The sequence below is a fragment of the Moschus berezovskii genome, chromosome 1 (genome assembly GCF_049115385.1).
Source record: "Moschus berezovskii isolate FMDL1 chromosome 1, NW_MosBer_1.0, whole genome shotgun sequence".
Classification (NCBI taxonomy): domain Eukaryota; kingdom Metazoa; phylum Chordata; class Mammalia; order Artiodactyla; family Moschidae; genus Moschus; species Moschus berezovskii.
In genome coordinates, this window is record NC_142460.1 from 28,909,178 (window position 1) to 28,936,124 (window position 26,947).

General features: G+C 40.8%; 1 protein-coding gene across 6 annotated transcripts in view; it reads left to right on the forward strand.

Annotated features, from left to right (window-relative positions):
* APP (amyloid beta precursor protein) overlaps window positions 1-26,947 on the forward strand; it is a 305,975-nt gene that overhangs the window by 268,304 nt on the left and 10,724 nt on the right. For 3 of the 6 annotated variants that reach the window (XM_055421746.2, XM_055421755.2, XM_055421736.2), the window contains 4 exons: window positions 7,996-8,217; window positions 16,584-16,637; window positions 23,080-23,180; window positions 26,378-26,524. In XM_055421746.2, coding sequence (XP_055277721.2) covers window positions 7,996-8,217; window positions 16,584-16,637; window positions 23,080-23,180; window positions 26,378-26,524 — 524 coding nt within the window. The remainder of the gene's footprint in view (window positions 1-7,995; window positions 8,218-16,583; window positions 16,638-23,079; window positions 23,181-26,377; window positions 26,525-26,947) is intronic. The other 3 variants (XM_055421750.2, XM_055421740.2, XM_055421729.2) reach the window with 1 other exon arrangement.

Here is a 26,947-nt window from a genome sequence, read left to right on the forward strand (position 1 = left end):
GTAACTTGCAAAAAAGATGGGAAAGGAGAGCTTCCCTAGTGGTTCAGTGGTAAAGAATCTGCCTGCCAGTGCAGAGATGCAGGTTCAATCCCTGGTCCAGGAAGACCCCACGTGCTGTGGAGCAACTAAATCCATACACCACAACTAATGACCCTGTGCTCTGCAACACGAGAAGCCACCACCACAAGTCCATACAACAGTGAAGACCCAGCACAGCCAAAAATAAATTAACAAATTTTTAAAGCTGGGAAAAAATAAAAAGCTAGTAATTTTGTACCTTTAAAAAAAAAAGTAATTAACTTGCAGACATCTTGGACCTTTACACCTAAATTTTTCACCACAGGTTATTTCCTCAAAACAAGGACATTTCTTTATATATGCGACTTACAGCCTCAACACATCATACTACGAGATTCTTCCTGTGACACGTAAACTTGGTTTTCAGGCTACATTTTAGAGTATTTTTTCCCCGAAGGATTGCTTAGGCTCCCAACTACCCAGCCAGGCGGGACCAAGACTCCTAATGTATTTGGAAATACAATCAGGACGTTGGCACAAGTTCCGCAAGCAAACAGGGAAAGGATCTCTTCACTCTGTTTAGAAACTGGGGAGCCTGACTGACAGCAGAAATCTCTCAGTTTCTGACGGCCGTGGGTAAATTCTGAGTTCTTTGATCTGTGTTGTTTGAAAGTCAAAGGAAATTTCTTTTGACAAGGGACTTCTGTATCTTGATGCTTCAGGAAAATATCACTTGCAATAAGGAATGTTCTCACCCATGACGTGCAGCTGTGTCTGTATCTCCCTGGGGATACTTTGTTGCCATAAGTGGACCGATCATGCTCCATGCAAAATCCTGTCCAAGAAACCACTAAAGAAAAATAAACCCCGATTCAGACAGTGGAGTCTGAGTTATGAGACCGTGAGAGATTTCTCAGGATTGATAGTGCAGCTAAAAATAAGAGGACTGACCCAGTTTGCTGGGAGGTCAAAATGAAAACTAGATTTGTGGAACAGTTTTGCCTTGTGATAATATATCTCATTTTTTCCTCTTGTTGGGGCATATGGCAGCATTGACTATTTAAATAGCTCAAGATCCAAAGCAGTCTAAATTATCTTAAATCTGACTCAGAATCGGTGAAACCTGATGATTGTTCATGTAGCACTCATATTTATGCCAGTCTACCAGAGAAGGGGAAATCTAAAAATGTGGATAAGAGGAGAAACTGCTGTTGAGGGTAGACCATCACAGCAGGAATGACAGGTAAGATCTCACCTAGAGAAGGGAGCAGGCTTCCCCATTGGCTCAGTGGTAAAGAATCTGCCTGCAGTGCAGGAGACGCACGAGAGGACGGTTCGATCCCTGGATCAGGAAGATCCCCTGGAGGAGGGAACGGCAACCCACTCCAGTATTCTTGCCTGGAGAATCCCATGGACAGAGGAGCCTGGCAGGGTACAGTCCATGGGGTCATGAAGAGTCGGACACAACTGAGTGACTAAAGAGCAACACAGGGGGAACTAAGATCCTAAGCCCATGTGACACAACTAGAGAATCTGTGTGCCGCAGCAAAAGAATCTCAAGTGCTGCACATAAGACCCGGCACAGCCAAAGAAGTAAATATAAATAATGTTTTTAAAAGATAGCAAAAAAAGATGTTATAGCCTGACACAGTTGCACACGAGCCGCACAGTGATCTTAACCTCCCAGCCTTGCCCAGCAATCACCTGAACACCACAAAGGTTCTCCCCCAGATCAGCATTTTAGACAAATTCTGCTCCATTGAACTACAGGGCAGTCCATGCTTAGAGGTAAGTTCGGTCTTAAGGGAGAGCGCAGAAAGGAAGGATGTCCTTTGGTGCCCTCTACGTTTTTAAGTACATTCTTTTTCTCAGCATCTGAATATCAATAACCTGTTTCCTGAACACTTTCCTGCTCTGGTTCCTATGTAATTTCCTGCCTGACAAACAGCCTGGCCAAAAAAAAAAAAAAGGTGGGGGAAGAAATTCATAACTAGTGTTTCCTGCAGTTTTCTGGTTCAGAAAAAATTTATCATGATGGTAGCTTGAAGGCAATAGGGTGGATGGGGTTTATGAACATGCCTTGGAGATGTGTTGCAGCCGGGTTTCTTCTGCGACATGGTTTCTGGGCCATACTCACCTTTGACACCTTGTTTTGTTTTGAGGCTTGTCTTCTGTGAAGGGGATGCTGAGGCCATTGTGCAGTGATGTCTTGGTATGGATGTACCTCGTGGCAGTGGTCAGACTGCAATGTGCTTAAGACTGGCCTGGGATCTGGTGTACCGTGCTAAGGGAAATCAGTCAGATAAAGACAAACTATATGATGTTACTTGTATGCGGAATTTAGAAAATGCAACAAACTAGTGAATATAACCAAAAAAAAAGCAGACTTCAAAATAAGGAGAACTAACTAGTGGTTACCATGGCAGAGGGAAGAAGGAAGGGGCAGTATAGGAGTAGGGAGTAAAAGGTACATGCTATTAGGTATAAAATAAGCTACAGGAATCTACTCTACAACACAGGGAATATACCAATATTTTATAGTAGCTATGAATGGGGTATAACCTTTAAAAATCGGGAATCACTTTATTGTATATTATACTGGTACTGGAAAAAACTGAAGGCAATGAAGAGGGCAGCAGAGGATGAGATGGTTAGATAGCATCAGCAACTCAGTTCAGTTCAGTTGGTCAGTCGTGTCCGACTCTTGGCGACCACATGAATCACAGCACACCAGGCCTCCCTGTCCATCACCAACTCCCAGAGTTCTCTCAAACTCATGTCCATCGAGTTTGTGATGCCATCCAGCCATCTCATTCTCTGTCGTCCCCTTCTCCTCCCGCCCCCAATCCTTCCCAGCATCAGAGTCTTTTCCAGTGAGTCAACTCTTCGCATGAGGTGGCCAAAGTATTGGAGTTTCAGCTTTAGCATCAGTCCTTCCAATGAACACCCAGGATTGATCTCCTTTAGAATGAACTGGTTGGATCTCCTTGCAGTCTAAGGGACTCTCAAGAGTCTTCTCCAGCACCACAGTTCAAAAGCATCAATTCTTCAGCAATCAGCGACTCAGTGGACATGAATTTGAGCAAACTCCAGGAGATAGCAAAGGACCAGGAGCCTGGCATGCTGCAGTCCATGGGGTCACAGCGTATCTGACATGACTTAGTGACTGAATACAACATATTATACATCTGTAACTTATATAATATTGAAAATGGATTATACGTCACAGTTTTCTTAAAAAATTGCCTGGGGACCATGTTAAATGTGCAGATTCTGTTTCCCTAGCTCAGGCTGGAACCTGAGATTATGATTTCAACAAGCTCTTGGGGGATGCCTACATAGCAAGATAAGAGGATTCAAAGTGAAGAAACTACGAAGACCATCCATCCAACTCCCCCTAATTTTATAGATGAGGAACGCAGAGCTTAGGAAGTTTCAGAGACCATGGTCACATTGAAAGTAAAAGTGAAGTCGCTCAATCATTCCAGTCCTTTGCAACCCCATGGGCTGTAGCCTACCAGGCTCCTCCATCCATGGGATTTTCCAGGTAACAATGCTGGAGTGGGTTGCTATTGCCTTCTCCAGGGGATCTTCCCAACCCAGGGATCGAACCCAGGTCTCTCTCATTGCAGGCAGATGCTTTACCATCTAAGCCACCAGTGAAGCCCAGTCACGTTAAGTACAATATCGTGAACAGCATGGTAGTTATATGCTAAGCCGTGAATAAGACGTGCACGAACTGTGATTGGAAAATTAAATCTGATCTCATAGTCTTGGTGTGGGCAAAATGCCTAGCACAGATGACAGCAGATTTATAATAGAGCTTCTCGATAGGGAAAAAATTACATCCCTTTTATGAATATGCCTGCTGCATCTGTGGCAGTTGCAAAGGTGGGGCTGAGGGGAAATCCATTGTTCAGAGGTGTAATCCTCAGTGCTTTCAGATACATAAGTAATTATTTATTAAAATGTAAGAAATAATCATGTGAGACTCTCCTGTTAGACACGGTTGAAAAGAAATTTCCATTTGGAGGAGAGGCTGCAGATCAATGTGTCTATTCCACCAGAACCAGAAAATAGGGGGGAAATGCTAACAGTGATGCAGGTTCAATTCTATATGAAAGAAAAACCAGCAAGCCTAGGCATGTTCACCAGTCTCCAACTCAGACCTTTACTAGCCGTGTTTCACAGGTGAAAAGACAGAGGTTGGACCTCCTCTGTATGACGGAGGTTTCCTCCCTGCTCCAAATGTGTTCAAAGGATGGAAAAGATAGTTCAGTAATTACACTTGAAGCTTGTAAAAGAACTGACTTAATGTTTATAAAGTTCATTTTCATGAAACCTTAAATGTGGCAGTAAAACTTTTAGGAGGAGTTAGGCAAGTGGTTTAATCATTAAAAGGAAAGCATTAGATGAATTACCTAGGATTCATCTCTTTCCTGTTCAGAAGTCCTTTTGTTGTAGCCACATGTTCCAAGAAACACACTCACTCAGAAGGGCAATGCAGATAGTGGAGTGCAGTCTATGACACTGGCCGGCCCAAGGCAGAGTCTCCTCTTAGCCAAGGACCCTGACCAGTTTTTGTGAAAACCTTATATACCCTAAATGTACAAGGTTCCCTGAAACTAGCCTGAACAAAGGAAAAAGAAAGATAACAATCAAAGTTAACCTGTGATCGTATGCCTTAAGCCTAGGTGGGTAACAGTGGACAGTTATCAATAGGCCTGTGGTCATTCCCCAATAAGCATAATAGAATGTATGATTCTATTCTGTTACACAGATACTTGGGGTATTAATTAGGGTATTCTTTTAGGCAATGGAGAGCTCTGGGGCTCTTCCTTCCAGGGGCCTGGTTTTCCAGTTGGTATGTCATCTCCATAGATACTGGGCATATGGCTCTAAGTCCACAATCTGGTCCAATATGGAGTCCTGCTTTCAAGATAGAGCTTGTTCTGTTTCCTCCTTCACTTTTATGAGGCCACTTCTCTCAAAATAAATTATCACGGAAGTCTACTGCTTCTCCAAGAACAAAATATGTTAGTCATTTGAAGATGAAACCAACCAGGGATCTCTTTTTACGTTGCTTTCTTTAAAAATACATATTTTTTAATACATATTTTAAATATTTTTAATGACAGCTATGTGGTGAGATGCTTTTTCTTACTTGCTAGAAGTATGCCTGATATGGGCTTCCCAGGTGGCACTGGTGATAAAGAACCCACCTGCCAATGCAGAAGACATAAGAGATGGGGATTCAATCCTTGGGTCGGGAAGATCCCCTTGAGGAGGGCACAACAGCCCACTCCAGTATTCATGCCTGGAGAATCCCATGGACAGAACAGCCTGGCGGGCTACAGTCCATAGGGTCGCAAAGACTAGGACACAACTGAAGTATCTTAGCACGCACACACATGCCTAATATATATCCTCAAAGCATTTCTGAAAGGGCAAGATATAGTGGGTTTGATTGCATGTTGAATATTTGAAATTAAACTTCTTTTTGTTGTTTAAACTGTAGGTTAAATATTACCATTGTTGTAGCCACGCGTTCCGGGAAACAAACTCACTCAGAAGGACAATGCAGATAGTGGAGGGCAGTTTATTACACCGGCAGGCCCAAGGCAGAGTCTCCTCTTAGCCAAGGACCCCGACCAGCATTTGTGAAATCTTTTATACCCCATGTGTACATGTCTGAACCCACAACCCCAATTTCCTTGAGACAAAATGAAGGGTAAATACAATCACAATAACCCCATCATTCATGTGTTAGGTGTTCAAACAGTTAATAATCAATAAGCCTGCGGTTACACTCTGATAGATACAGAAAGAATTTATGATCTGTCCGGAGGCAGGGATGATTAGAGTATGTTTTCTCTTAGGCGATGAGTGACCTGGATGTGATCTTCAAGATTCCCCTGTCCAGAGGGGGTCTTATCCTTCTATTGTAGTTTCCATAGGCACTAAGCACAGAGTTCAGAGTCCATTGGAGATGTGGCCGAGCATGATCAGCATGAACAGACCTAAGATGGAGTCCAGGCCCCATGAATTCCTTCTTTACCATCACTGAATTTAGTTAAATAGTTCCACTTTTAACTGCAAGGCTCATAAGCTCGGGTATTACAAAAGATATTTGACTACAGAGGTAACTGCTGTAATTTTGGGCAGTAACAATTAGCTTTTAGGAAATAAAGAGTCTTGAGGGAAATGTGTCTAGTCTTTTAGTTTAATATAGCAGTTGGCAAATGTAGATGCTTAAAAGCTTTGAAATCCCAATATATGCCATCAAAGTGCTGTAATAAAATAATAAATTAATTCAGATAAAAAGATTATCCATCAGGGCCACCAACATAGTAGAAGTGCGGTTTCTGTGTGATCAGTCTGACCATAAAATTCAAAGATAAAGTTTCACTCAGAATGAACAATGAGATAATCGCATTTAGTTCTGGATTTTTATTTTTTTTATCATAGGAGGAATTGTTTGGTATGAATTGTGTTAAGAGTTGGTAAAAACCTGAGCCCTTAATAATGTCAAGAAGTGGGTGGCTGTCTTAGACATTTTATGATCACAGAATTGAATCCTACTCCCGCTAACGGTAATCCATCATTTCCACCCTCTTTTCTGTCCGTAAACACCACGCTGACTTCATTGTTCCGAGTGAGATGACCAGAAGGGGCTGTTTCTAAATCTCCTGTGTCACATTGAGATAGAAAAGTGGATTTCTACTTTGGTACCAAAAATGTCTTTCACGTCTAAGTGCTTTCACTCTACCAAAGATGTAATGTTTCTTGAATATTTCATTCTTTCATTTTCTGAAAATGAATATAATAAACCAGGAAAATTAACCACCACAGGGCTCTCTACATTTTAGCGGCCATTTGGAGGAAATTTGCTGCCAACGGTGTAAGAGATAAAAGAGAAATGAGGGAACACCATGATTTGCTGCAATCTGAAATGCTGTGCGTGTTTTATTAAGCGCAGATGTAAGATTTTCCATTGTGACAGCTCCCTTGGTGGTGTCGCTCAGTCATGTCCAACCTCCTTGTGACCCTGTGGACGGCAGCCCACTGGGCTCCTCTGTCCGTGGGATTCTCCAGGCAAGAATACTGGAATGGGTCGCCATGCTCTCCTCCAGGGGACCTTCCCAATCCAGGGATCGAACCTAATGCTCCTGCATTGGCAGGCAGGTTCTTTACTGTCTGATAGTATGTTTTGAAAGGAGACGCAGCAGAGGAGAAAGATGGGATGTTTGGGTTGAGACCCCATGAGGAACGTTGGCAGGCAGGGCTGTGTACCCCACAGAAGAGAGGGCTGGCACAGAGCTTCGTGTCTGCAAGGCCACAACCAGCAGGGCTAGGGGCTTGTTGCTCTGTTGCCTCAGAACACGTATCGTGCAGCCCCTGGGAGCATTTGAGGAAGACAGATTGTTTTCAAGGCAAAACAATGAAAACTGTTCAGGAGTGGAGCTAGCAGGCAGCCTGTTACTTACGCTTTTCTTGTTCTTACACATGTTCATGGAAAGACTAGAAATTTGCTGGATGTGTCCTTCAGCTTGAAAGAAACTATACCTGGCTTACTGAGGCCAGTGTACTACAAACACCCCACCGAAGCATCCTCTCCATTCCTCCGTGATCCCCGTCAACTAGGAGGATCTACCTGTGTCTGGAGGGAAGGACCATTCCAGGTTTCTCACTGGGGGGAGTGGTGTACCTGGTCAGAGCATCCACCTTGGTCTCAGCCATCCTCCTAGGGCTCAAATCCCACTTTGGGCATTGCTAGCTATGAATCTGTATGAGTGGCTTATCTACCAAGTGCCTCAGTTTTCCTGCCTAAAGGATGGAGGTGATAACGGGACCTACGTCATAAATGAGATCGTGCCTTGCAGTCACACCTAGCAGACAGCAAGCGGTAGCTGCTGCCACTGCTTCTGTTTTTACTGTTGCTGTTACTCACCCAAGACGTGGCTTTGTTTGATTTAGATGAGCTGCTGCAGAAAGAACAGAACTACTCAGACGATGTCTTGGCCAACATAATCAGTGAACCGAGGATCAGCTACGGCAATGATGCTCTCATGCCATCTTTGACCGAAACCAAAACCACCGTGGAGCTTCTTCCCGTGAACGGCGAGTTCAGCCTGGACGAACTGCAGCCCTGGCATCCTTTCGGGGTCGACTCTGTGCCCGCCAACACGGAAAACGAAGGTAAGAAGCCCAAGAGGGAACAACAATAGTCTGGTACATATGTAATCTCTCTCACATTCCTAAAGGGTGACTTTCTATATGAATTTTTGTTAAATGCTTTCTCACCGAGAAGTATTTTGTTGGTTCTGGAATGAAAGCACAGCATCCAGTTTGTGTCCTTGAGACAGTGGCCTCAAATGCCCACCTTCAAAAAAAACAGGTGATGGAATTACAGAAATCGCAGTTCATTCAGTGGACGGAGAAATTCCAATGGGGCCTGTATAAATGGAGGTTTGAAAGGGACCCAAAAGGTCTTCGTTGGTTATTTATTTTAGTGCATTAAATTTCAGATTGCATTAAATGTGAATGGCAAAGACAGAAACACTTAGGTCATGAAATGTAGTTTTGCTTAAGAGTTAACAGTTTGAGGTTCAGAAAGTTAAATACAAAGCATTTGTCAAAATTAAGAACCACATTAATCTAAATGTTATTTCCTTTGATAATTCAAAGAAGCAAGATTTTCTCTGTCAATCAGCTGGCACAATGGATTATATATATACCTGCTTTCACAGGGATTTCTTAGCAAAACTTTTCCAATAGTATCTATTGGGCAGAAAGAATTTTTTAGTTCTTATTCCATCTCATGTTCCAGAAGTATAAAATTTCAAACAGGGGAATACCTTGATTTTGAGATACTAATTGTTTTTCAAAAACACAGGATTTTATCTGTGATTCTTCGTTAAAGTAATGACTTTTGATGGCAATATTTGTAATATGGATATTTGTAGTATGGGTACCTCAAAATACAGTCAGTCACTCCTCCAACTAAATATAAATCCAGTTTTAGACCTTAAGTGCACTGGAGAAACTTTTTTTAAGAACCATTGCAGAAAATCTTTAATATAGACTATTCTCATAAGAGGGGTAATCACCACAAATTTGTTTTATTCATTTGGAAAAAGGTACCTTTTGGTAATAATATCAAATACAAACAGCAGTGTTATTTATAATATAAAAATAATTAAGATTACCATTTATAAAAACAATTGTAACATGGAAAAAATATAAGGAGATTTAATATCAAAGAGCTGGGTGACTTATGAAATTGTATTATTACTAGAATGCAACTTGTGTCATTTTTTTAAAGATAAATACATTTTGGTCATTTAAAATCCTCACATTCAGTCTCAAATGAGAATTGTTTGCAAAAAATGTCCAGTCTCATTTTGTAAATAGAATGCACACAAGATTTCCTCTTTTCTGTTAAGATAATGGGTTGTTTAATTGACAGAAAAATAGGGAACATGTATGAGGTCTCACAAACTTTAGTAGCAAATTGCAGTCCTTTATGCCCTTTTTATACCAAATAGTGTTAAATGTGTAGTTTGTCATTTATGTCCAGGTTTTAGCTTTTTACAGAAAAACTTAAATACATAGATTTATTCTCTATTTTTATTAAAAATTACCCCTGCCACTGAGAATTTGTTCATCTCCAGTGTGCTTCTAAAATTATAAAGAATTGCCTAGCAATTGCTTATAATTTAAGACCTTTCACATATCTTTTAAGTATATATTTTCCATAAATGAAATGTTCCCATTTAATATTTTCAGTTATGTATTGATTTTGGAAAAGTAGGATAAAATGTACTTTAGCGTTTACCTAAATCATTTTTATGAACACAGATACAAGTAATACAGACTATAAATTGTAATTTATTTATGGGTAAAGTTTATGGGAAGAGATTTAGAAAACTAGCAACAGAAGCTGAATTAGCAGCAGAGTGAAATTAATTCACAGACATTAACATTGGTGTTTGTTGTAATATTCAGTACGTCCTTTAAAAATGTGAATCATATGAAGCCTAATGAAGATAAAGATACTGTAGCCTGTTTATGTTAACTCTTCAAATTTAGTGAAGACAAAGAAGTTAAGTGCGAGTTCCACACAGCACAATAGATAATAGCAAAAAGTTATAATAATCCCCGAAGGTGTTGCCTTTCCTGAATTTCAAAATTTCCCTTTCTCTATCAAATAGTAAGAGCTTAACTGCTTCATATGTGAATATCAGCCTACGTGTTTCCTTGGTTGTCTTTAATGAAGGAAATTGAACTTTGCATTTATTGTATTAATAGCATAAATAATACCAACAGTTAAATAAACCTGCCTTCATATGCCCTAAGTATTTCATCTTGACCCTATATGTATTCATATACATATACGTGATCTCCATTAAAAATTACATCCATTCTATTTAAACATGCTTCTTATGTTAAATTTTCTAAATAGTAACCAAAACTGATTTTATTTAGAAAAAAAAAGTGGGGGGGCAGAAATATTGACTGTTCCTTTTATGTAGAAATAATTGAAAGGAATTATTTCATTTCAGTAGAGTAGCTTTCTGAAATCAAGCCCCTGGTGCTATGGTCAGCATTCTCACTGTTGTCCTGTTCTTCTGCCCCTTAACATTTCTCCCAAATAAAGCAAGAAACAATTAAGTGTTGGTCCAAGTTAGAAAGCATACTGTGATTTTTTTTTTTTTCCTCCTTCTCTTGCAAATTAATCCAAAGAAAGAACACTGGACTTTTTATTCTGGGTTTCCCCCAAAGTGATCCATTTGGATTACTGATCCAAAAGGTCAGGGTCAAGTACAAAAATGGTTTGGTAATATCGCAGAACAGCAGTAGACTAAACACACACCTTAAGACACTTGAGTGCCAAGATAGATACCCAGTGGGACAAAGTCTGTGATTGAGTGCCTCTGGAGCCCTGACCAGGAAACAGCTGTTATATTACCTAGGCCTCATTGAAAGAGCTAATATTCTTACTAAATAAGGATGGTATTGAATAAAAGCAAATTCTTGCAGAAGAATACTGGAGGCAATAATAGTTAAGCTCTCAGAGTCAGAGTTCTGGTTTTCACCATCATCAGACCAAGCCTCCTTTTCTGAATGTTGAAAAGTCTCCTTAATGAATCTTAAAATGAGCTGACAGTGTTTCAGGGGGAGTCAATATAATGGATGTCAAAGTAAATGTTTCAGTAAGTGTTCAGGCTTGACTACCAGTGGTAAACATGGCAGTCAAGTGTCTGCCCCCTTATGGATGTAACAAATACAGATGCAGACTGATACGGAGGTCCTGAATTAAAGCTTTTCTTCATATTATCCGTTGGTGGGCTCTGAGAAGATCCAGGTTACAGTAAGAACTGTGCAGAAATGATTTGTGTTTACATGTAAAGCTGAGTTAGGTTCTGGCTCACATAATCATCAATACATAAATGTCCAGGGTTTCTCTGGTGGCTCAGATGGTCAAGAATGTGCCGTAGTGTGGGAGACCCTGGTTTGACTCCTGTTTCAGAAAGATCCCCTGGAGAAGGGAGTGGCACTCCCGTATTCTTACTTTCTTGCCTGGAGAAGTCCATGGACAGAGGAGTGTGATGGGCTACAGTCCATGGGGTCACAAGGAGTGGCACGTGACTGAGCAACTGACATTAACAACAACAAAAAATCCAGCAGGAATTTAGGAAGCTGTGTGGGATGCAGGACAATGATTATTTGTGTGAATTTGCCTGTGCATTCCGTCCAGCATCCCAGGTCCCCAGCTATTAAATGCCATTAGTATCCTCCCTCCTTCTATCACAGTGGCAATCCAAAAGACCTCCACATTCCCCACCATCCCACACCCCAGAATGCTGTGCATCAGAGTTTAAATTCCAGCTATGTGATCTGGGCCAGGGCACAAAGTGTCTCTGACTGTTTCCTAGTTTGTGAAATGAAGTTGATAATAATTGCTAACTCAAAGGGTGTGAGCATTAAATAAGATGGTATGAAAAGCTCTTAGTAAAGTGCTTGAAATGCAGGAAACGTTCAGTGGTAGCTTTCTTTTTTAAAAAAGTAGAACCAGGACCTTATTCGAGAAGTTTTACTAGCTTGTCTCAGAGAGTCACCCTATGACCTAAACAGTATGCCGTAAGTCCCCTACATACGAACGGGAGTTTCGTTCTGAGAGCATGTTCGTAAATCCAATTAGTTCGTAAGTTCATCAGAGTTAGCCTAGGTACCCAACTAACACAGTTGGCTATATAGTACTATACTGCATGCATTTCACACAAATAATACATAAAACGGGCTTCCCTGGTGGCTCAGATGGTAAAGAATCTGCCTGCAATGCAGGAGGACAAGTTCGATCCCTGGGTCAGGAAGATCCCCTGAAGAAGAGAATAGCAATCCACTCCAGTATTCTTGCCTGGGAAATCCCATGGACGGAGGAGCCTGGTGGGCAACAGCCCACGGGGTCACAAAGAGTCGGACACGACTGAGTGACACAAAATACATAAAAAGTAAACATCACTGAATTAAGTAAAACAAACAAAAAAAGAAAACACGTTTCATCTTATAGCACAGTACCTTGAAAAGTACAGTAGTACCAGCTGCTTTTACACTTGCTTCTGGACATCCTGGGCTTGAAATAAAGATAGTGCACTGCTGTACCCTGCCCTGTACTACACAGCAAATTACAGAAAAGCACAAGCACCTGTAGAGGATGCACGCACGTGACACTGTGCCCCAGACAGGTGAACTAACTTCCGTGACTCAATATGCAACCACACGTTCACATCTTTGAAAGTTTGCCACTCAAAGCTTCGTATGTAGAAGACTTACTGTGTCCTTAAAATTAATGAATGTAACAAACCATTCAAACCAGTGAGTCCTAAAATCTCACTCTTTCTCCTCATCTTCCTCCTCTCCCTCTCCCCGGAGCCTCGTTCCTTGCTAATCTTACCGACATGTGCCCCTATACAGGGCTATTGAAAATATCTAAAATTCTCAGAGGATCTCCTTTCATTGTTCCTGCAACCCTGATCATCATCAGAGCTTCAAAGGCCTAACAGAATTTGTTGTTTTTCTCAAGAACGATCACTCAAATCCACAGAGGGGGTCAGTCACCCAGGCGTTCTTTTAATTTATATTGAACAAATAAGTGTATCACAGAACAGGTTTCCAATATTTTAAGCTCTTTGACCAGCTGCGATTTGCCTTCAGGGGTTTTTATTCTGTGGTCTTTCTGAGCCACAAAACTGAAATGGCTGAATGGAAGTGAGGTTGTTGTTCCTAAAACAGCTGTTCTCACGGATCACGGAATCCTCTGGCTGAACGCTTTTGTGTTGATAGCGTTTGTGTTTGTTCTGTATTTGCATGACTTCCTGAACAGGCCAGGCTGAAGATCAGGAGAATGCAGTGGTCACTGGAAAGTCTCTGGCCAGCGGTCAGCTTGTCTATGTGTAACCCGTACACAGAGCACGCTAGTATTCCTCCAGAGGCACAAGAGGTCTTGTAAGACTGGATGTGACTGCATCAAGAAATCACTCCCTGGTCCATTTTCACTTAGCCATAATGCCGCAATGAACAAAGCACTTTTAAAATGGGGAAAATGAGATTAAATAATGTCTTTCATCAAACCTGGAAGCCAAGCCTTTTCAGGCCCCTCTTAATCTATGTGTAAAACTGGTTTTCTGTTGCCCTTCTATCACCTTGGGACTGGTGGGGAGGAGAGTTTATGCTGGGCAGCGTTTAACCTAGAATTGGTTTATTATTAATGCAGTGCACACCAGAACCAACAAACTCAGAAGTCCTTGAGTTGCCATCCTCTGTCTCTCTCTTTTTGTAGGGGACTATTTGATGCAAAGCTGCTGCAGGCAGTGAAATAACACATTTCTGCTAAAGTTTTTATGTTAATTTACTACACAGCCCAAGTAACATGTTTTGAACACTGGATTGAAGTTACTTTCTGGCTCAACAAGTACATGGTCTATTTGAAAAATTAGAAATATTTACTTTGGATTGGGAATAATACACTCCTTTGTCTTGTCAGTGTATTTTTTTTACAGTGATGTGATTATCTTTTTAAAAATGCATAGGTGTCTGATCACTGAACACAAGAATACTGTATTTTTTTAATATTTATTCACATTAAATCAGCCTCACATTGTTAAACTAAGGTTTACGTCACTAAAACTATTGTTTATCTTCCCAAAAAACAGGAAAAGTATTTATTACTGTTTTCAAATAATATATGCACCTTCAAACAAAAAGGCAGAGAAATTTATAGCAGTGATCTCTCACCCAGAATAAACTAATGATAGCTTTTTGTGGTAGTAGCTTTCAGACTTTTTTCTATGCACAGTTGATGTGTTTCCATATTCCTTAGAGTAATTAAGGGATAGGGCTTCATCATTTGTAAAGGTCTTTGGCATACATGTGCATGTTTCAGCCCTGGGAAAACTTCGATTCCTTGTGGCAGAGCTGAGGTTCAGGAAGAATGAGATTTGCCCAAGAGCATAGAAAGTACAAGTGTTGGCATTAAAATAGACCCTGAGACTGACTACCAGATCTTCAACCAAGATTTAAGCCACAAGCTCAACTGCTTTCCCCTGAGTCACCGTTGCTAATGATTTAACCATTAACGAAGGTTTTGCTCTGTGATTTTGGTATCTTTTTCTTCAACTGAAGCACCATTTGGGGCTCTTGTCATCAGGAAGTCCTCAAAAAGTACAATAATCCTTCCGTGAACACCATTTTATAAGGAGTAATAAAGTCCTTTATACAACAGAAAAAGGATGAAATACAGAGGAACAGTATTGTTCACATGTATTTGTGACTTGCAGAAGGAAGTAGGTCTTCATTTGATAGTGAACAGAGTATTAGTCATCCTCACAATAGGTGTCATAGATTAATTCATAAGTAGGATATGTAATAAATGCAATTTTATAGTTTTGGAGAGTTTATGAAATGGATTTTTAAAACTTTTTGTTTCCTCGTTACAATGAGAAGATAAGAGTTATTATTTCTATTAATATTTTGCTTATTAGAGAAACAGCCTCAGATGTGTTCATTTGCCCTTGGTCACTTACATTGTAAACATCAGGTTTAGGTGTCTCCACCCCCCTTTTCCTTTGGATGTATCCAAATGTCTTGGTATTCTCAGCAACATTTTTTCCCCTGTTTTGAAGAATCGGCTTGGTGCCATTTTCTTCTCCCTCACTGTTCCTGCCAGTGTGTGGCATTCAAAATTGACTTGAGCATATAATCCCATCTTTGAATGCCTGGGCTGCATGCATCCCTAAACTGTATGTTCTTGTTGAAATATCTGATCCAAATGCCATCCCGTCCAGGACACCTTCTCTTCCCATGGACACTACTGCTCACTTTTTCTTATCTTCTTACCTTTCTATTTCCAGGGCCATACCCAAGAGGCTTTATCCCTCTTTCCTGGCTTTACTGAGCTTCCCAGTTGGCTTAGTGTTAAAGAATCCACCTGCCAATGCAGGAGACGTGGGTTCGATCCCTGGGTCAGGAAGAAGGAGAATGAAATGGCAACCCACTCTAGTATTCTTGCCTGGGAAATACCATGGACAGAGGAGCCTGGGGGGGTTACGGTCCATGGGGTCACAAAAGAGTCAGACATGACTTAGCAACTAAAGAACAACAAACAACCTGGCTTCACTGTCCCCTTGTCCATTATTAATCCTAAAAGCTTTGTTTTCTCCCTTGCCCATTTCTTGAAAGACCCGGTTAAGTTCAAGTTAATATTTTCTGAGAACCAGAAGCACTTTGGAAATACCGCTAATGGTAAATAATAGTGGACACAATTGTGCTGCCCTCAATGTTTTCTTTGGGTCAAACCCAAAATTGTGAAAGTCGACAAACTCAAAAGGAAATACTCTCACTTCATATATTTCAACTGTATGTCATCTATTAAATGGAAACCAGTCTTTAAAAATACAGAAAGAAAAAAAAATAGAAAACAGAGAGAGGGAGATAAACTCTGGCTTACCTCTGCCTCCCTCAAACTGGGAACAAATTCGATTCGCTAAATGGCAGATTATGTGGTGAAGCTTTGTTCTCCTGATAAATTCCTATTTGCATTTCCCCTGGGGTTTTAACAGAGTCCTTTTGTAGTTAATTAACTGTAAAATAAGATAAGGTTGGACAGTTGTAAAAGAAGTTATCTTTAAGATTTTCCACTGGACTGGGTATCGTGTATTTTATTTCTAATCACAAGCCAAGAAACTATCTCTAAACTCACTGAGAGGAAAACCCACTCTCACCAGCCCCTCTCCTTTGATGTTGCCGCGTATCCTGGTGAGTGCTTTTATTGGAAAACTTAAGGAGTAGGATTGGCACATCAATAGCGATAAGCCTTTTGAAGTGGTACCCCTCCCATCCTCGATGCTCGAGATTAACTGTGGTTCTTTTCTAGCTGCTCCTATTTTTATATGGGACTTGTGTGTTGCACATGCTTTTTTTCCCTGCGCTGTGTTCAGGAGCCACAACTTAACCATCTCGATTTGTCTTGTTTGCTTTCCGTGTGTCTTGCTTCCTGTACCCAGTCGAGCCTGTTGACGCCCGCCCTGCTGCCGACCGAGGACTGACCACTCGACCAGGTATACCCGGGTACCCTCCTCCCCGCGTATCCCGCGCTTACGCAGACGCAGCTCCTTTCTCCGGGGTCAGTCCCTCTGCACTGCAAGGTTGGAGAAGCTGGATGTGAAAGGACCGTGGAAACCAAACTTTAAAATTCTCCCTTGTTTTCCCTTACACTTCATTTCCCAAGTTCCTCATTAGGTGATTTTTTTTTTTTTTTTTAATTCTTTCTGAGCGTTCCTTTTGAAACAATGAAAAGGAGCCCTTCCAATGCTTGGCTTTTTTTTTTTTTTTTTCTTTTTTTAAGTGGAGAGGGTCCTAGAGACCCTATCTTTCCTCGAAAAATGGAGACCTACACAGACATAGACTCCAGCTGGTGGCGACCTGGTTACTTCTAGGAGCATCTCCTTTCTTCGTTTCTTGTTTGGTATCTGGATGCTCCGTTTCTAACTGAACCGGGCTCAAACTTCAGTTCTTCAGTTAGACGTGTCTTCCTAAAAATAGCAGAATTGGAGTATCTTTAGACCCCAGAAATATTTCCATTTTATCTTCTGTGGGTTGTATATAGCTATTCTTGATGAGTGTCTAAAACACAGCAGAAGTCCCGTGCCTAATTTTCCATACAAGTCCTTTATTTTTTATACTACTTTAAATTCCCATTAACACTAGTATGGACATGTCTCTTTTTTTGTAATTTCCTGAGTATTAAGACAAAACGCGTTTTCACCTTTGTTCTGTACTGAGCCTAGGTCTCAAATTTACTTTTACACACAACAGACATATACATGCCTGGTTTTAACCCCACGCACAACCTCACCCAATTGATAGCACCATTGCTTTCAGTGGATCAGAGAGAGGAGAGAAGTTAACTGAATTGGCAAATCTCTCTATATATATTTTGGGAAGATTTTACTCCCAAAAGTACAACCCTACCCATATTTTCCCTCTGGCGCCTCATAACATCCCCTGCAGTATTCTCAGAACAGGGCGTTAACCTCACAGGGACGTGTTAATACTAGGAGGTTGTTGACTTCTGATCCCCTGTTCAGATGCAGCCAGCAGCAGGGCCAGAAGCAGACCCTGACCCTCTTTCTTCCAGCTCAGGTTCAGGTTGCATCTGCCTCCAACCACCGTCATTTAGGAGAAATTCAGAGTCTGCCTGTGGCTTCTTCATTCCTCTGCAGTGTAATTAACAAGGCATCAGGGACAGTAGAGTGAAAGATCTTGACAGCCAATCTCCTTGATTCTATGATCCCTTTCTGTAGGGCTTTTCAGAGACATAAATTACAGTAAGTCAGGCACAGCTTCAGTTCGCCTAATGTCTTCCTTATTGCCCGTGCCACACAAGTGAATTTCAAGGAACAGGGAACTGACACAACCCCAGCCTGCTCAGCCCACTGGTAGGACCCAAGGCTGAGGGTTAGTTCCATTCTAATTGCATCTGAGACCAGCTCAGGTTGGTCCTTTGCCTTGGGCCATTTTTTCATGGCACTTCCTACTTTATTTTTAAAGGAAGAGATGCTTCTCATCCACAAGCATACAGTGTGAATTAGAAGCACTCACTCAACCAGTTTTATTAAGTTGCTCTATTAGGCACACAGGGCCATTATGTTCCTACTGAAATACCCAGGAAGAGGTAACACCACCGAAGTCTTTTTTATTTTTTAATTTTAACATGAAACAATTCTCCATGCATTCTTAAACGAAAGCAATTTGTTTTAAGGGAAGAGTTAGGGAATAGTTAGAGGATATACAGAGACAGGAAGAAGCCTTTTCTAAAGTCCCTGTTGTAACATTGGCAATAGCTCCTTTTATTATTTTCAGAAGACTCCTCAGCTGCTTTGGAGGGTTGAAAGAATTGAAGTGATAAGGTCCTTGCTGTCAGGAACTTGAAGTAGCATAGAAGAACCACACTCTGCCTGTTTAGAAAGATGAGATGGAATTGGAAAGACAGGGAAATGCAAAGCAACAGAAAGTGCAGACCACCTTGTGACGTTTGGAATTGAGCAGGTGGGCCATTAACCGAAGGGTGCGTAGCTGGAGAAGAACTTAAGGATGGGTTTTGAAAGGTTTGGAGCACATCCGTTGGCAAAGAGGAGACGAGGTCTGTACGGATGAGAGAATGACCAGGGCCCGTCTTCCTTTCTTACACTGTTGTAAAACTTGAGTTCCCCCAGGAGAGGGCCACAGAGAGAAAGTGAGGGAGACTCTAACTCAGGTATGCTTCTGAATAACTATTTGCTGCATGTGTATTAAGATATACGTGGGCCTTTATTTTTTGCACTCGTAATGAGTCTTTTGGACATGTGGATCAATTTCCCCCTATGTTTTCTATTGAATAACATTAGTTTTGGTTCTTCATCATCACACCTTCTGAGACCACATGCCTGAATCTACTGTGCCAAATTATATTGTTATTCTTCCTGAACTTAGAAGACCCTTCCAAGATTGTCCCATCATGTCATTCAATTGATGGCATTGTTTTTTGCACAATCACTGTTGTCGGTTGGAAACAAGTAGAGAAAGGGCTTTTGTATAATCACAGCTGAGGGAAAGGACGTCTCCTTGACTTTCATATCTGAAATACCAGGACACAGTAACTTCTAGAATGTAGTGTCGCGGAGGGAAACCATAATATCAGTAGTGATTTCTGGGGACAGTGACCTTTATAGCTACTCCCCTAGGCTTACTTCCTGAGAGAAATAGACTCTGAAGGATGAGTTACACCATTTGACCAGAATAAAGAAGACAAATAGAGACATACCTCATTTTATTGCACTTTACAGTTATTGGGTTTTTTTTACAAACTGAAGGTCTGTGGCAACCCTGAGATAAGCACGCTCCATTTTTCCAGCAGCATTTGCTCAACTCGGGTCTCTAGGTCACTTTTTGGCAACTCTCAGGTTATTTCAAACTTCGAGATTTGTGAGACAAAATAACCACATTATAAAAAGGTAAAGAATGAGCTATGAAAAAAATGTGTATGACTTGCTTTATTGCAATATTTACTTTATTTCAATGGTCTGAAACTAAACCCCCAATGTCTCTGAGGTATGTTTCCACTATAATTTAACCACCCTTCTCCAGTCCTAATAAAGAAAACCAGATCCTTTGAGAAAGCTTCAAATGAACAGCAGGCTGTTCCTGACTGACCATGACTTAGAGAACAGGACTCCCAGCAGGTCTTAGAGTAGAATCAGAACAAGTCAAGGATTGCATCGGGTAAACCGGCAAGCAAAGGTCCACGCGATTTATTTACATCTTCTTAAATCATCACATATCACTAGACACAGTTTCAGCTTTTATTATCAACAATATTTCCTTGGTGAAAGCTTATTAGTTAGTTTTTCCCCGTTAAATGAGATTTGCTTAATGAAAGGCTCTTCGGTGACTGACTATACATGCTGTACAAAAAATGAACTCTTTTTCTGCTGAAAGTCCTGCAAACTATTGTGCCATAATTAATTCTCTGTTGTTCTGACTTACTGCATGAATTTGAAAATTTTTGGACCATTGAAAGTACTTTTGGTATCCTTTCAGGAAGAGTGTGGGTTTTTAAAATTTTGAATGAAGAGCTAGCTCATTCTTTACCTTTTTATAATGTGGTTATTTTGTCTCACAAATCTTGAAGGAGAGAGTATTCAAGAGAGTTTTCTTAAAATCTCAGAAATATAACTTTAGCTGTTGCATTGTTAGATCCTGATGACAGAAAGGGATAAGGTATAAAGAAATGACTAGTTCTAAAAGGACCTCAGATTTAAAAGGGTTTGTAGAAAGAGAAAAATGTACAACTAATGAGGGATAAACAAGCATTAGTGTCACAGCCCAATAAAAATTTGTATCAGGAAGATTGAGGTCAGAATAAAATGAAATTTATTAGAAAATGCTGATCATTTTAAGGTAGAAACATAATAAGAATAGAGAACCTTACAGTTCTTGTGATGGGGTTAGGGGTCAGGGACAGTCAGTGCGCTGAGCGGACCAGTTAAAAGATGAGAGAAGGAGAAGCTGTCCCCCTTTGATGGTGCTTCTGTCTTCCATGTGTATACTGAAGAGAATGGTCTTTTGTTAAACGGAAATGAAAGCCCTAGAAAGATGAAGATGAGAAAAGAAGGCACTAATCCTTTGTAATGGGCTTCCCAGGTGGCACAGTGGTAAAGAACCCACCTGCCAACGCGGGAAGCACAGGAGACATGGGTTTGATCCCTGGGTCAGGAAGATTCCCTTGGAGGAGGAAATGGCAACCCACTCCAGTATTCTTGCCTGAAAAAAATCCCATGGACAGAGGAGCCTGGCAGGCTGCAGTCCATGGGATTGCAAAGAGACACACCGGAGCACACAGTCTTTTGTAATAGCTATTACTATATAATAAATAACCCCATAACTTAGCAACTTCAAAGTAAACATTTTGCTTCTTTTAATGAATTTCAGGGATTTCAGGCATGGCTTAGCTGGATGCTTAAGGCTCAGGGTCTCTCAGGAGGTTGCAATCAAGATATCTGTCATAGCTCCGTACATCTGAGGGCTCGAGGTTTGGCTGAGCTGGTCGAGTTTTTTTCCATGATGGCTCACTCACGTGGCAGTTGGCAGGAGACCTCAGTGCCTGACCACGTGAGTCTTTTTAACAGGACTGCTTGAGTATCCTCACAGCATGGCAGCCAGCTTTCCCCAGACCAAGTGATCTGAGATAGATTGCAAAGGAAGCTGTCCTTTACAATCCAGTCTCAAGGCATACACCACCACTTCTGCTACCTTCTGCTCCTTAGAAGCAAGTCTGTATATATCAGGTCTACACACAAGGGAATTAGTCCCACCTCTCGATGGTAAGATTATCTATAATCTGTGGCTTTATTTTTAAACTACCACACTCCTGTACCCAAGTGTAAGTCCCTAGGACCCAGGTAAATCACAGGCTAGGAGAACTTGAGGGCAAGATCATAGAACCACTCTCACTGATCTTTGTGGGCGAGCAAGACCTGGGAAGACAGGAATAAGAAATACATAGTTCTGACGAGCAGAGGACAGCCTCACCGGCTGCGCCGGATGGAGATTGACATTGACATTGATCTGGAGTCCATTTTTGAATAGGTTGTAAAATGGACGCTCTTTGAGTAATTGGCCAAGGAATCAGTGATTTGTCACAACCAGCATGCACTCCCTGGATCTTGTCAAATTATCCCTTTTCTCTTTTGTATAGAGTATGCTGTTAGACTGGCCGGTCATCTGCTGCGGACATTGCTTTTCACTTTTAACAAGATGTGTGACAGGGTTCACAGCACCTTGTAGACAAGACTGCAAGAGCGATAGACCAAAAGCAAGAAATTAGGTCCCATGGGAGCTGAAGGAACTTGGAGCCCAACTAGGGGAAAAATCAGCAGGAACATGCCATCTCTTCTTGAGTTTCTGATCTGTTCAAGGCTATTGTGCAGAAGGGAGGTTCAGGCTTGTTCTGTGTTGAACAAAGAGTGGAAGTTACAAGGAAACTGATTTTGACTTAGTGTAAGAAACACCATTCTAGTAGACAAAGCTGTCTGAAAATGCAGGCAAACTGATCTATTCCTCTCTTTTCAAGTAGAACTGAGTGGGAAGAGCAGGAAACAGGTGATTTTAGACATCGTTCTCATCCTAAAATTCAGACTTTTGATATTTAAATGCTGCAACATGTAAATCATATTTATACTGCACTCTTTCACTTTGGGTTTTAAAAATTACTTTGCGTTTTGTTTTTAAACTTCAAATTATCATCAAAAAATGAAATTCACGATAACAATTAGTGTAAGGATCACATAGTAATTTATAAAGAAGCATTAGAAATTCTCTCAGTCCCACAGAAACATTTTTCAAAAATTACGTACTGCACTTCTTTATGCAGCAGATGAACCAGTTACATTTTGTATTAATATCTGTAACTAAATCACTTAACTAAATGATACAATTTTTACAGAGCTTCACTGCATAGATGCATGAGCATAATTTATTTGTAATAGGAACAAAGTCCCAAAGTAGCAGTTTTGTTCTACCAGGTAATTAATGCTCATTTTTAAAGCCTTTTATTACTTTTTCTGAAGGAAAGAGACACATTATAGGCTAAGCTATAAGCCCCTAAACCAAGCCAGCATATTCTAGGAACAAATCCTTGCCACCCTCCCAACTAGCATTTAACTTCTATTTTTCCCCATTAAGGAAAAAACAATTATAGCATGTGCTTAAAGTCAATAGAAGCCTTAAGTTCACATTTCTTTAATCTTTTAATTTATTTTCGTTTAAAAAAGGTGGTGGTTAAGGATTTAAATATAGGGTGTCATTTTTCTTGAAGAAAGTCGTTAATCTATTTTCATCTAAGACTAGGCTTAGGAGGAAGTTTCTGGTGGGCTTTGTGTTGTAATGATATTGTTTATGGATAAAACAAATGGACTGGCCTGTGTGTTTTGATTATGGCACAATGCTTATGATGTCATACAGGTTCGGGATTAACAAACATCAAGACGGAAGAGATCTCTGAAGTGAAGATGGATGCAGAATTCCGACATGATTCAGGATATGAAGTTCATCATCAGAAATTGGTAGGTGAAAAAAGAAATGATACAAATGAACTTAAAAGCAGAAACAGACTCACAGACTTAGAGAATGAACTTGTGGGATGACATGTGCATACAGCTATCTTTAAGATGCATAACCAACAAGGTCCTACTGCAGAGCCCAGGAAACTCGGCTCAGTGTTATGTGGCAGCCTGGATGGGAGGGCAGTTTGGGGGAGAATGGATACATGTGTATGTATGGCTGAGTCCCTTCGCTGTTTACCTGAAACTATCGCAACACTGTTAATTGGCTATATCCCAATACAAAGTAAAAAGTCAAACAAACAAATAAAAATCGGTAGGTGACACACTCTACCGCTTCCGGCCACTCTGTCTTGCCAGATGACTCGCATTCCTCCTGGGTCAGAAATCCAGTTAAGGAAAAGATTAAAACGAAAATAACATGCTTGCCTATAGGCTCATCATGAAAATAGGAAGAAAAGAAAAAGAGGCTCTGAAAGATGGTAGTTCTTAGTGTATGAATGGTTCAATAGCGTCACCGACTCAGTGGACACAAATTTGAGCAAATGCCAGGAGACAGTGGAGAACAGGAGCCCGGCATGCCCTGTCCACGGGGCCACAGAGAGTCAGACACGACTTGGTGACTGGACAGCAACGAGAATAGGTCTGGAAAGCAGCTGAACCCACAAAGGACTTAAAATGGAATTAATTTCTAGTCTGGCAGCCATTTTAGTTAACTTCCTGTCTGTTTTCCAGGACAGCAAGCTTTTGGTATGTTTGTGTGAAGGATCAAAATCTCAAATAAACAGGCGCAGATACTACTTAGGTTCACAAAAGAGCAATCCAGGCCGTTTGCTTAGTTGCACATTTGGAACTCTCTACCTGGGTTTCTTCGCCTCTCCCTGGACCATCATTCGGTCCCCTCCCCACTCTAAATTCTTCCTGGGGGAAAGGATGTTGGGACCTCTGGAGGTGTGTAGAAGGGGCAGATGAGCGCTGTCCCCAGCAGTGCTGTTCAGCAGAAGACTTGGGCAGGAAAGACAGTGGCTTCCTTTTCAGATACACTCACCCTTCCCCCCACCGCCAAATGTTAGAATTGGAGTAAATAAAAAACACCCATCGTTTCCTTTAAGGTAGTACATAAAGCCCTTTACCAAAAGCCTCAGTCCTCCATCATGCTGGGGTTCCTCCCATCTTAGGAGTAAGTCCAGTGAGTGGCTTAAATTAATAATGAAAACAATTTGACTGCACATTCAGTAGTGACTAAAGGTGGTAGTAAAATTCGGAAAGCAACAATAATCCTTGAGAAGGACGCTCTTGGGCACTTTATTTTTGTTTGTGTGTATAAGTGTATGCATCTTTTTCCCTTTCAAGGGGAAACTGTCTTTCCAATATTTGTGAATAAAATTTATAAATCCAAGTATTAAACTCCAACAGAAGCACCTGTAAAGTATGATGCGTGCCTCTTTTCACTGTAAACAACTGGGGCAATTCCAAAACCAACTTGCAGCTCAGATTTACACTGTAACTCCCATAATCTTTTCCGTAAAAGCACACTGAACTCTTTGAAGCATGGTTTTCCTTGGCAGGTTAATCCAGTGTCAGTTATTATAGAATCAGGCCACTCTTGATCTGCGTGATGCTATAGAGGTTAATAAAAAAAATAAACCTGGGAATTCTGCTGAAGAGTTGGATGCTGGTAGGGCAGGTAGCTGAAGATTAAATGTGTGGCTTTGCGTTTTCTGGTGCCTGTGTCATGAAAACCCATCTCCGCAATTACACGAACTCCTGTAATGCGACAGTGACTAATGCTGGCAGCAGCAATTATGAGAATCAGCTCCCTCTACTGAACTAGTTGATAAGATAATGTACTATAATTAGTGCAATGAATATTACAAAATTACAGTATTTTCTTAAAGACACAGGAAAATGTCCAGACTTACACACATTTCTGATTACCTCATACTTGTATCATTAGCTAATTAATGATTTGTTCTTTACAGATATGTTGAGGGAGTATATTTGTTTAGAAAGGGGCATAATTATGAACAGTTTCTAGTTTTGTTGCAGATAAACCATGAATAAAACTCTTTTCGAAATTTGCTTTATTTGCTGCATTTCATGTTGCCTTTTCAGATTGCTAGGATGTCAGTTCTAGTTCTGACTGTCATTTTACTATGTTGAGATTATATCAAAAAAATTATTTAGGTAGCTATTTTTATTAATTTATATAGCAAACGTGGTATACATTCTATAGTAATTAAACCAGATGATCTGGCATAAGAGCATCTCCTTACATAAAAGATGATAAAAATTGCCGTGTGCTTTTATAATTCCGTTCAAGTAAAGATGAAAAATAATGACTTGCTTCTACAAACAGGATGAAGGAATGTAGTATAATAAATTTATCACTGAATAAATTTCTTTTTCACAGTATTCTCTAAATTCTTTTCATGTTTAACTCAAATAAACATCAAGACTAAAACATTTTTAGTTGGGTTGCCAGAGACATCATAGTAAGAAAGCACATGTCAATGCGTGGCTATTAAAATTCTCATCTTGTTGCCGACTGCTTCTTCTCTTTGAAATAAGTGCCTTATAAGCATATGATGCTTCTCAAGGTTAATTAGTGTCTTGCTGAATTATTGTGGCTTAAAGTAGGTAACAAGATGCCTTTTTTCTTCTGTTTAATGCCTTTGTCTTAGAATGCATGTTCCTGTGTATTGAAAATGTCCTTCTAAGAAAACGACGGCATCTGTGGTTTGGAGAAGTACCTAAGGCATAGCTGTCATTTGTCAGGTCTCCCAGTTTAAACCTGCTGTGACTGGGAAGACACTGACCTCCTTTCACAATCATGAACCGTGCCTTTCCAGTTTCTGATCGATCTAAGAGCTGCCCTCCCCCACCTAACAGAATGGCCACCTATCAGAGGGTTTCGGATCCCTGCAGGCTGCTGTTTGCCTTCCTAAAGGCATTGGGGGGAGGGGGAGTGGCCATCCCAGGACTGGGGAAGGCATGGGGTGGGTACGTTATTCTACAGACTGAAGATGTCATTTTTAATCAGTATTATTCAGCTTTTTTTCAAGTGCGCACCAAATAATTTGAATGACCAACAATTCAAACTTGCGGCATAAAACGTAGACGGGATATACTGAAACTCTTCACATTCCTCCTGCGTACATCTCCCGTAGTTACAATCCTTTTCTTGGTTTGTTTTCAAGGTGTTCTTTGCAGAAGATGTGGGTTCCAACAAAGGTGCCATCATTGGGCTCATGGTGGGCGGTGTTGTCATAGCAACCGTCATCGTCATCACCTTGGTGATGCTGAAGAAGAAACAGTACACATCCATCCATCACGGAGTGGTGGAGGTAGGTGAGCCGGCTGCCCGGGTGCGACTGGGATGAGGGAACTCTTGCTTGGTGTTAGAATCATCCAGGTATCTCTTCTTTGAAAAAGCAGCCCCCATTCCTGCTCAAGTTGTAGCTGTTTTCTTGCTTCTGGTTTTTATTCATTCTGATTTATAACTACTGCGGTCAAGGCAATGGGAATAAATACTATCTCAGCTTCTTAGTTTGTATTGAAATATCAAAATAATACTAAGGATAATGCCTGGCTTAAAGACATTGTGACTGCTGTGAAACATTTTTTTTTTTAAGTTACAAATAAGGAGGTGAAAGGCTGCTTTTTGTTGAAAAAAAAAATTTTTTTTAACACCTTTATTCCTGGATTTTTTTTTTTCTGACTATGCTGGGGTCTTCGGTGCACCAGCAAGCTCAACAGTTGCAGTGTGT